Source organism: Protomyctophum bolini (assembly GCF_963924005.1).
Source record: "Protomyctophum bolini genome assembly, chromosome: 18".
NCBI classification, from domain to species: Eukaryota; Metazoa; Chordata; class Actinopteri; order Myctophiformes; family Myctophidae; genus Protomyctophum; species Protomyctophum bolini.
The window spans coordinates 19,583,976-19,595,452 of record NC_137879.1 but is presented as its reverse complement, the minus strand read 5'-3'; the positions used below and the strand labels follow the sequence as shown (position 1 = coordinate 19,595,452).

The window sequence follows — 11,477 nt, the reverse complement described above, 5'->3', positions numbered from 1 at the left end:
CGTTATGCTTATCGCATCGTCTGCCTGCCTGCAAGCTGCAATGGCCTGGGGGGTGGACGGCAAAAGGGGTCACAGTGTGTGTGTGTGAAGTAGATAATGTGACCTCCTGTGATCGTCACCTTGCCAACATGTTCACACTTCAGAGAACATCAGCCAGAAAGTCATGGAACAAATTAGAGAGAGAGAGAGAGAGAGTTTTGACAAGGCTTCTCATACTTTTTCTGCTTAAAGAATCTATAAAAAACTAAAACTAGTACATTCAAATAATACAATTATTACAATTATTGTTCTTGCTAATAATACTTCCTTAAGTTCCTTACTTCACGTGTATTCTTTTACTTAAGTAAAAGTAGCAATACCACAAATTCCACAATGTTGTGAGTAAAAGTATCTATGTACCGTTATCAAAATATTTCAAACAAAAAAGTACTCATTATGCAGAATATCCCATTTCACAAGTTTTTTCAATGTGACATGTGAGTTTGTAGCTAGTATTAAAAAAGCGCATAAATGGTTAATGTATATTTTGTGATAATAATAATCAAAGTTACAAAGTAATTTGGACCTAAAGTTTTCACATAACCGTAGTGGAGTAAAAAGTACAATATTTGCTGCTGAAATGTAGTGTAAAGTATAGTAAATTAAAAAATAAATAAATACACACTCGTAAAGCAGCAGTACCTTGCAATTGTACTCAAGTACATACAGTACATTGAGTAAATGTACTTGTCAGTTTCCCCCACTGGGATTAAAGCAAGTTATGGCGCCTGTGGGTGGGCGGGGCTATGGCTGCGATGGCGGCTTATGGTTCTGTCTCTGAGCAGAAGACGTGGAGCGATGGAGCTGGACAGCCAATGGCATGTGGCCGCGATGTGGAGGGGAGGGGCAGGGTGGCAGGATGGTGCGGAGGGGAAGGGCAGATTGTGGGTGGGCCGGAGCACGGGCGGAGCTGCTATTTCTGCCCTGTCACATTGCGTTAGCGCGCAGCAGAGCACGACTTACTGAGCAGCACACCGCTATGGACTGCTCCACATGAGCTGGGGCGAGCTGCACACACACGCGCATGCACGCTCACACACATGAATGCATGTGTATAAAAACACACACATGACACAAGAACACATGCAATACCTGCACTAGGAATGTGGGTGGGTGCACACACACACACCCACGCACCGACCAACAAGGACATGGAGGATTGACAGAAACCAGGAGAGAGCAGCTCAGAGCACTCATACTGGTCCAACCTCCCCACTTCACAATCATTTCCATCCATACTGTACAATCCATCCATAATTGTCTCCTTTCCTTTCCTTTCATAACGTTCCCATGATGTGGGCAATGAGTTTCAAGCACAACAGAGGATACGAAAATAGTCATACCGGCTTTAATTCTCAAAAATGTAAACTTGGAGTGACCCTATATAACCAAGTGGGTGGGGCACATACCACTTTGGCGCAATGCTCTGATCAGAGAGTCCCCGGTTCGATTTACGTCCGGCTCGGATGGACCATTTACTGAATACTTACTCTCTCTCTCTCTCTCTCTCTCTCTCTCTCTCTCTCTGCATTTTCCTCTCTCTCCACCGGCTACAAATTGTAAAAATAATTTAAAAAAGGTAGAAGACAGTAAACACAATCTACTTTCACATAAGCATAATTTGAATGTAAAAACGACAAAATGGACGCCATGTCATTTTGGGAAATGATCAAATAGTATATACTTCCGCATTTACTAACTGCATGAGATTATAAATAATTGGTGCAATCTAACCACTGACTCAAAATGTCAAACATACAGTATGAATTCTGCTGGACAAAGAGCAGTCAAGAGAGACTACAGTCCTCATTGGGACCGTCCGGGGCATCAAAGACCTGGACGGGCAGCTTTTGTGTCCGAGAGGAAGGAGAAATAAGGCCTGGTCGAGTGCGAGCCACACAAAGGTTCGACAAGACATGTCTGAGGAGAGAAGAGCCTGGAGAGGAGAGAGCAGTGTTGATGATGCAGCAGTTACACAGTGCATGGGACCCCTCTGGCTGGGTGTACAGTGGGGATGAAGGGATAAAGAAAGGCAGAGAGAAATGAAAGGATAAAAAAAGAAGAGCAGACCGAGCAAGAATAGTCAACACATTCACACAATGAAGGGACATTCAGACAGAGAAAAGATGGGGAGGAAAGAGAGGCAGGAATGGATGGATGGATGGGTAAAGAGGGCGGCTGACAGAGGACAGGATACGGGGTGTGGGACGACAGACTTGAGCGATAGACATTTTAAGCCAAAAAGCATAGATCTGCAAGCGCAGGGTGCTAATAAATTCATTTTGAATTTAAAACTAATGTGGCAAGAGAGGATGCTCCAGCTAGCAGCATGTCAGGAGGACACAGGTCACACTATAAGTCAGAGGGCACCGTAGGCACTGGAATAGTTTGCAGAGGATACTGTTATATAACCAGACATGAATGCTCATGCAGTATATTCTTGAATATACAGTCATATACACATTGCACATGTGCGTCCAGTCACATGGCCTGTGAGTGCCAGTGAGCCATAGTGGACAGGAAAGGTTCCATGACCCTCCCTGCCAACAGTCACATTTGGTCGGTCACACAGGTCAAAATCCCACACCACGACATAAGTACAGTACATGTCTAGTTGCTCCAGTGACGAGAACAATTTCTACAGGAAAGCATTTTGACTAGAGGCAACTCATGTTAAAAGTGCAGTATTGTGACACACGGTTCACAAACATGGTGGCTAAATTTATCCTCCGTCACACGACGCCATCACATGCAGAAAATAGCAGACCTAATGTACAAGCTCGCAAGGCATCACGTCTGATGCCTTGTGTACTTCTAGGTCTGCTATTTTCGTCACGCGCCACCATCCACCATCATGCGACAAAGAATGAATGGGGTTTAACAATATTAACAATGAGAGAGCATTATTGGCTTAGACATTCTTCCCTAGCAGAGTACTTTTACATACATGACATTGCAAAAGGCAGAGAAGGTCTACAAGAATATTATTTCCAGTCATTTGGAGCTGTCAGTTACAGAGCTAAGTCTGTCCTGGAAGGAAAATAAAGCGTGCACATAGGTGTGGCATGGGCCACGGGGAGCCCCTGAAGTGGCTCGTCCTTGGGATTGAGCATATGAAGAGGGGAAATACACACACTCTCTCTCTCTCTCTCTCTCTCTCTCTCCTTGTGTGTTAGTGTGAAGGGAGTCGCTAAGAAACAAGATGACCTACATTCACTTTGAGACAGACGGCAAGAAACAGAGGCCTCCCAGGAGTGACACACACACACACACACACACACACACACACACACACACACACACACACACACACACACACACACACACACACACACACACACACACACACACACACACACACACACACACACACACACACACACACACACACACACACACACACACACACACACACACACACACACACACACACACACACACACACACACACACACACACACACACACACACACACACAGGGGGGGAGGAAGGGGCCCAGGGGGTATACGATGGGAAAGAAACAGAAAGAGGGACTCAAAGAAACACAGGTTACACTTTGTGTCTAATGAACTACACAAGAGAAGGTAGATACAAAAGACAGACAGGAGAGGGGAAAAGTTCACCCATCCGTTGCTTTCCAGCAAGCACCAGAGTGATTATATAAAATACATTTAGAATTCCATTGCATGTACATCAAAGAGCTATGCAAATCTGCATGCTGCGTCCAGGGACCAGTGGGAGGTGTGTGTGTGTGTGTGTGTGTGTGTGTGTGTGTGTGTGTGTGTGTGTGTGTGTGTGTGTGTGTGTGTGTGTGTGTGTGTGGCAAAGGACGGTTGGAGTCAGAAATAGTTCCTCTGGAAAGTTTACAGGCTTTGTATTTACATGAGCCACTTGGATGTCTGAACTGCAAAAGCTCTCAAAAGACTATTAGGATTTTCCCATCACAGACTGCTCTCATTGCAAGGTATTGCAGTAGTCATTAAGACCCAAGTACCATTCAATTCAATTTACATGGTACCATGGCCCAATTCAGCGTGGAATGGGTTCAATAAGACACTGTAATGGTTTAATCTGACTTGCTTCTCGTCTGCGCACGCAGCCCAGCAGCCATGCTACGAGGCAATTTACATGAATTAGCAGCTTCATGTTATGTAACGGGCTGGGAGCAATCAAAAATAAAGCCACCCATGAGCCTGGAAAGCATGGATATTGTCAGTGGAATTACATAGCTGTAAATGAAGGATGTTGCCAAGATCACGACTTCACAATCACATGAGAACAGTTTCCCGTGGGGATGCTGCCCCCTAGTGGTGTTGGGAAGATGCAGCAAGAGTTAGAATCACTAACAGTCAGTCAGTGATGTTTACATACATTACACTTACAGTCTTACACTGTATGTGACAGTAGGTTATTCATAAAGATTTACAACCTTATAACCTATAACACCCCCCTCCCCACAGGGATGTGGTGCTGACTGTCTTGAGAGATTAGCCTACGGAACCTACTGTCTATGAGGCAATGGGCAACCAGAGGAAAGGAAAGGAAAGAGTATAGGCCTATTATAAATAAAATAAGTAGTTAGGCAATAATTATGTTATTGTGGCAATGTGGCCTGCTATACACAAATTGGCCACACATACATAGGCTAGTAAGGCTACTCTGCCCACTGTGCCCAGTGTTAGTTGTTCTGAAAATAAAAATAGGATTTAGATATCTACAATTTCCAATGTTATTGTGGTGTGAAGGAGTGCTGAAATATGAGTGTTTCATTTGACTTTTCGGGTTGTGAGTGACACACCTCAATTCTTTACAATGCGATTAAATTCACAGTCAGATCAGATAAAGCTTTACTTTGACTCACACACGCATCCACCCAGTCCTTACCCTCTCTGACGTGCGGGCCGGCATTCATCAGGCGGTAGATGGACGACTTGTTTGTTTTGCTGCAAATGTCTTAAGGCAGCTGCTGTGCAACACCCCGCCCCGCCGCACGCAATAATATTTTTGTTTATTCGTTTTTTAATCGATGCCGAATCCATAATTAGCCTAGTATGCATGTAGGTTCTTGCATTGACATTAGGTTGGGTTGAAATCGAGTTTCGAGTGTGTGTGTGTGTGTGTGCGGCACGCAAAAGCTGTCAGTCAATCAACCCAAATTAGTCACAGGTGTTCAGTAATTTCCCACAGGACTTGTTAGACTTTTTAGCCTTGCTCATTTAATTTGTGTTTGCCAAATGCCACCCCCTCCAGATAATTTATTTATTAAATTGCCTACTAAGTTATAGCCTATATGCTTCAAAAGTACATTTAGCCTACACAATGTTGCATAGCCTTATAATCCTTTCAAAGAAGGAAATCTGATGACATTAATTAGTTGTAGCTTTTGATACAAGTCTACATCCCAGAAAAGACAGGGAGGGGGGGAAAAAACCTTTCAATTTGGATTAGAAAATCGTTTATTGATAAATCGTGTTTGTGCTCTACATTTTAATCAAGTAGATTTAATTATGGAAATGAATGGTTCATGTAGGCTACATGAAATGAAATGTGTCACATGAGACATTATTTTTGTAGGCAGATTTGAATCAGTTGTCAAGTGTTGCTGAAAAATGCTGCTGAGCCTGTTCACATAAACGATCAATCTACTTTCAGAATGGCAGATTAAGGCTAACAGAATATCACTAAAACATAATGTAGGCAATTTCAAAGTACAAATAGATCCATGACACATGCATGCATGCCCTTTTCCACCAAGGCTACTACTGTGGAAGGGTTATCGTATATAATAATTAACTTATATTGACCCTGCAAATAATTTAATATACCAGGCATGGCCCACTCAATTCATAATTATGTTGCAATTTTAGAGCTCTGACTCATGGACTATTCAACCCTGGTGGAAAAAGGGCCATGTTGATGAAATGAAGCTCTTTAATTAAATAGGTGTATGCCTAATGGTTTCTGTCAATGGTTGGTTTTTGTTTGCCATGACATTTACTAAAGCTCATATAATTAGATGCGTGTTTACTTTAAATTTGCCATTTTGTACACCCTGCTACAAATGTGTGAAATCTATCTAAAGCCATCTATCAAACACTACTAGCCCAAGACAGCCACCACTCGAGAGAATGCATTAGCCTGGCATGATGAGGTAGATTCACTCAACAGGTGAATGAATCCACGTCATCAGTCATTCGATCGATACCAGGATAGATCTGCGTGCGCTCTTGAGTCCCCACAACTCTTACCTCAATATGTCGCCCTGTCAAATTAGTTACAATGTAAAAGGGAATGTAGCTACATTTTGTTTGTAATGTACACAGTATGAAATTTAACAGGATATCAGGATGACCGTACAGATGTTTGCGCGGTACTAGAAATATGATGGGAAAGTATGTAGGCAGTTATATTAATCTATTCTATTTATATTTAGTTATAGATATATAGTTAAAGAGCCATGTTCATTATTTCTGCCCCAGTCTGCTATACCGTGTTCCATTTCTAATACTAGATCTTGGTGTGCTGTATTTAATGCTCTCTGCACTCACTTTAGTGTCTCCTCACTATAATTCTACATGGTCTAATAAAACACATGAGAGTGGACTCACTTTCAATTGTCCTAAAAATGTACTAAAATTATATAGTTCAGCAATCAAGTAAGGTTCAATGAGGTTTATAAACTTTTTGCTGCTTGATAACTATCAGGTCTTGTTTACTGTCTTGTGAGGGCAATCAGTGCAATGCCATGTTATGACTTGCAGTAATTGGTTCCTGACTTCAAGAGCTTGATAAGTAGTTTCCTCTGCAATAGTGAAAATAGAAGATCTACATGCTCACAATGCTGTTGTGAGCTTGTAGATGGCCTGTTTTTCTCTTCGCCAAAAACAGCTGATCTACAAGCACATTGTTATAGGGACTAGGGTTTGTTATTAAGGGTGATCATACTTAAGTTCCGTTGTCACGAAGACCCAAACTACAAGCTCACGATGTGTGTGTATATGTGTTGTGTGATATGAGATATATCAACATATTATAAATGTAATAATTTCGTGTCTTCATAGTGGGTAATGTCATGCTTTTTCATGTTTTACATACACTTCACATACACCACGGTTAGAAAAAACATTTGAACTCCCTGAAACTGTATTGTTTACAAAACTTAGTTTTAGTCTTTGTTAATATCCAATATCTTTCTTACAAAATACTGAAAATAGCAGATCTACAAGCTCACAATATGTCACATTTAATGACTTGACCAAACTAAAAGGTGTTGTAAATTGTAATCACTTGACTTAAAACTAACTAAGTCTTTTCACAAACAAAAACTAAATTAAAGTAAGAAACTTGCTTTAAAAGCTAATTAAAACCACCTTAGAAGAGAACTAACAGAGGAGAACCGAAAGGCCTACAGTAAATTACATTTGTCTCTATTGCAATAGATGTAATTTAAAACAAACTTAGTGCAAAGTGTCATTTCAAAATCCCATATCTCTAGTTTGGTTAATACTTTTAGTTTATATTGTTCAATATAAAAAAATGCACAAATACACAAATAATACAAATAATAATACAAATAAAATCACAATTTCTATTCCACAGTCTACGTTTTCATACCAGAGCAAGAACCTCATCTGTAAACCTAGTCAGGTGTTATTTTGAAGGCAGCAGGTCTGAAACAAACCTCTTTCACACCATGAGCTTGCGGCTGCTAGGGTATTTGCGGCCGATGCTGGACGACTTCCTGCTGGGACAGCTCCTCACAGAACAACCCTTTTTCCGCACACTGCCAGATACACTCTCTGAAGCGGCTGGCCTTGGTGACTTCTTTCCCTTCTCCGTGTCCTCCCCCTCCTCCTCCTTTAAGTTATGAAGGTTCTGGCAGTCACAATTTTGTTCCTCTGAAGGCGAATACCTCTGGCTCGGACAGAACCACTTTATGGAAGCATAGATAAGCTCTGCGAAGCTGGACACGGCTGACAGCACTCCTACGCCAAAATAGAAGCAGAGGAAGACGGTTTTCTCTGCAGGGCGGGAGGTGAAGCAGTCCACGGTGTAGGGGCAGGGGAAGCGACTGCAAGGGAACTGGGCCTCCACCTTGAAGCCATAGAGCCACCACTGACCCACCAGGACTCCCACTTCAGCCAACATGCGGAAGGCCACATTCACCAGGTAGAGCCTCCTCAGATCTCTGTAACCCTGGTTGTTCACCTGGATGAAGCTGGGGCCGATCTTCTGCTTGTTGTGGTGGTGCATGGCATACATGAGGAAAAGCAGGGAGGGTGTGGCGATGAGGACAATGTGAAACACCCAGAAGCGGTACTGGGAAATGGGGAAGGCCATGTCGTAGCACACCTGCTTGCAGCCCGGCTGGAGGGTGTTGCATGCAAACTCTGCCTGCTCGTCCTCAAACAGGTCACTGGCAACGGTGCCCAGGATGAGCATCCTGAAAACCAGCATGAGGAAGAGCCAGAAGCGCCCCAGCAGTGGTGAATGGGCCTGGAGGTTATCAAAGAGACTGCTGAGAAAGCCCCACTCACCCATGATGATATCACCTGGCTCCCTGGGCTGTTCTCCTGGAACTCTGTGGTGTTAATCCACCAGGTGTTTTGTCAGCGTCAAGTCATCGACTCATGCACCTCAATTCATTTTCAAATTAAATCTACATTATGAATCACAGAGGAACAGTGTTTATAGTCCAAGAAACGGAAATTGCGGGTCGGCTTGTCTTTAATTATTTTAATGCGACAGGTCAAAGGCTGGTCCTCAATTGTTTTATGTGAAGAAGACGAATGGAGATCCTGAAAGAAGAAATTATCAAAGTGAAAATGATGCGACAGGGAGTCACTTGATTGAAGCAACACAATAATAAATGGGCAATAACTTACATCTTCAGACTCAGAGCATATAACTTACATCCCTTTCTTTTTCAACTTGAACAATTTATTTCTATGGCCAAAGTAATGAGTAACAAATTGTGTCTTTGAAGGTAAGAGGGGGAAAAAGTGATAATTGAATGAAGCAAGAGGTGGGCTGTGCAGTGGCCATAGATGAATGTGTAGGGAGCCTGCCTGGGAAGCAGAAGGTCCCAGGTTTGATGCCTCGTGTCAAGTTATCCCTGATCAAAATACTTGACCCGTAACTATATTAATTTGAGAAGCACTCAGCTGGCAGTGTTGGAAAAGTTAAAAGCACACCTGGGCTCAAACTGATAATGAAACACAATCTTTGACAAAGTGCTAAGCCAATAAGGTCAAGGCCATATGAGGCCAACATGTGCCAGTGCATTTCAATGGAATCTAATGCACATTGAACATAAGGATAAGTTTGTCACAGACTGAAATAAGGACACAATAATGTAAAGCTTTTCCTCTGAAAAAACATTTCTTCCGCATCTGAGAATTCACATGTATACAGACAAGTGCGTATTGTTGTCCGCTGTCCGTATCCGCTCTAGAGTCTAGATCTAGCAACTCCATCCCAACCCAGTACCATTAATAAACACTCAAGTACTACCAAGGCTTGTGAAAATTCAAAATAGTTACTAAATAGTAAAACATAATATTACTCAAAATGTGAAAGTATAATGTTACATTACTAGTTACTGGAAAATTATTATTATTACTGAAAGTAAAGTTACTTTCCAACACTGTCAGCTGGGTACATTTCCCCAGAGGGATGAAATAGGTCTAATCATTATTATGGACGGTTAACTTACCAGAAATGTAGTGGTTTATTTCAAACAATTCAAAATAAAAAAGAGCATTGTTATTGATGCAAGAACAATTGCTTTTATTTACTCGTGCTACATTTTCAGGAAGACAAATGCAGTAGTTTCCATTAGCTTGGAATCCCAACAGATGTCGTCATGGTAAGCAGGTTTCTGACCTATCCAAAGCCCATCTTTGAGACAAAGAAAGTAGACGGAAATGGTGCCATCTTGTGAGCATTAGTGAGGACCAATTATATGAATACATGGTTGAAAATGTAAAATAAATATAAATATGAAATATGAAATAAAGTTTCACCAGTCTTTCTGAACTAATTTCTGTGTACTACATACAGGTTACATACTGTACAGTTAACCTTTTCTTTTTACAGTGCTGATTGGTAATCTCTTCTAAAACATCTCTAGGTTACAGGGTATGTTCTAGAGACGGTATGTGATTTTAAACCAAGAGCACAAAGGATTTGATGGAGAAGATAGCCTATGCCATTGCCTATGGTAACACCTGAAAGAATTGCTTAATGTCAGGTTATTTTGTAATGCAAAATACAAAATGTAATTTACTCACATATTTGATCAACACTGTAAAAACATGATTGCAAGTCTCATCCATACTCTACAACTCAACAAGTTGATACTTGCAAGCGTATTATATTAGTAGTTTGAAAGTAGTTCAGCAGGCTGGTTGAACCACTATCCACCCTCACTCACCACACACACGCAGTCATTAGTGTCAAAATAAAATAATAAACACCCATGGATATTTTAGGTACCTTATGAAAACAGAAGTAAACTAATCCTACTTCAGAATTCAAATAATTTGTCGCCAATGTCTTCTCCCTAGTGAGCTTTCATCCACTCATCCAATGAAAACTAAATATTAAAAGACAAAAAAAAAGAAAAAGTAGCCTACCCACCTCATTGTATAAATTCACAGTTCGATACAAAGATCTATGCCAGCTTGCTTGACTTATCCTCATAGTTCACTACAAAAGGCCACAGGGTTTATGGCTCAGTAATGATTTATAGGGCAGAGGCGGGTCAGGAAATTCCTGTTGCATTCCTAATCGGCGGCTATCAAGGGTCCCAAACAGAATTCAAGTTTACTTTAGACGAGCGAGCTCTTGATGAGCACTTGAAAGAGCTTCCCTAATGACAGGAAGGATCTCAATCATAAGACCAATCTTCAAGAGCACAAGGTCCAAAACAGGAACACCCCAACATGAATAAAGAAACCTCAAACATTGTGCAGACCAGTGTTTTCCTTTGCAAAAAGTTGTAGTAAAGAGGGAAAATGTTTTGTAAATGCACACCAATGAGTTTTAATAATATGCAAGTCTAAATGGTTTAACTGCCTTCCATCCAAGAATTGATATAGCCTACCCGAGCAGATCAGCCAGTAAAGTTTACCCAGCATTGAAAAACATGCCAAACCTACCGTCATGTTTGGTTCCTTCTCATGCTCAAATCTGATTTACCGGCATTAGTCTTCCAACTATTATTGTGTTGAAAAAAATCCAAAAAGGGAAGAAAAATAAATAGTTTTAGAAAACAAGATAGCCTAAAGAAGTCAGATTTATATGCCATATGGGTTCTTTATGAGCCATTTGACCTAAACCATCTTGAATTAGTCTTAAACTTATTCAGATTGTGCAACCCAAATGACATCTGAAACACTCAGCATTGGCATAAAGCTCCTTCCCAAGTCATCTCA

General features: G+C 41.4%; 1 protein-coding gene across 7 annotated transcripts; it reads right to left on the bottom strand.

Annotated features, from left to right (window-relative positions):
* Window positions 1-7,445: 7,445 nt before the first annotated feature.
* Window positions 7,446-11,420, bottom strand: LOC308332842 (gap junction delta-3 protein-like). 7 transcript variants are annotated; one of them, XM_080788953.1, is made up of 3 exons: window positions 11,202-11,420; window positions 9,837-9,939; window positions 7,446-8,837 (listed from the first exon to the last, which is right to left on the bottom strand). In XM_080788953.1, the coding sequence occupies exon 3, from the start codon at window positions 8,578-8,580 to the stop codon at window positions 7,726-7,728; it is 855 nt and encodes a 284-aa protein (XP_080645079.1). In that variant the 5' UTR covers window positions 8,581-8,837; window positions 9,837-9,939; window positions 11,202-11,420; the 3' UTR covers window positions 7,446-7,725. The 7 variants fall into 7 exon arrangements, with proteins under 7 accessions (XP_080645079.1, XP_080645077.1, XP_080645075.1 ...); XM_080788951.1 differs by lacking the exon at window positions 11,202-11,420 and adding an exon at window positions 10,681-10,751; XM_080788949.1 differs by lacking the exon at window positions 9,837-9,939.
* Between the last annotated feature and the right edge of the window lie 57 nt (window positions 11,421-11,477).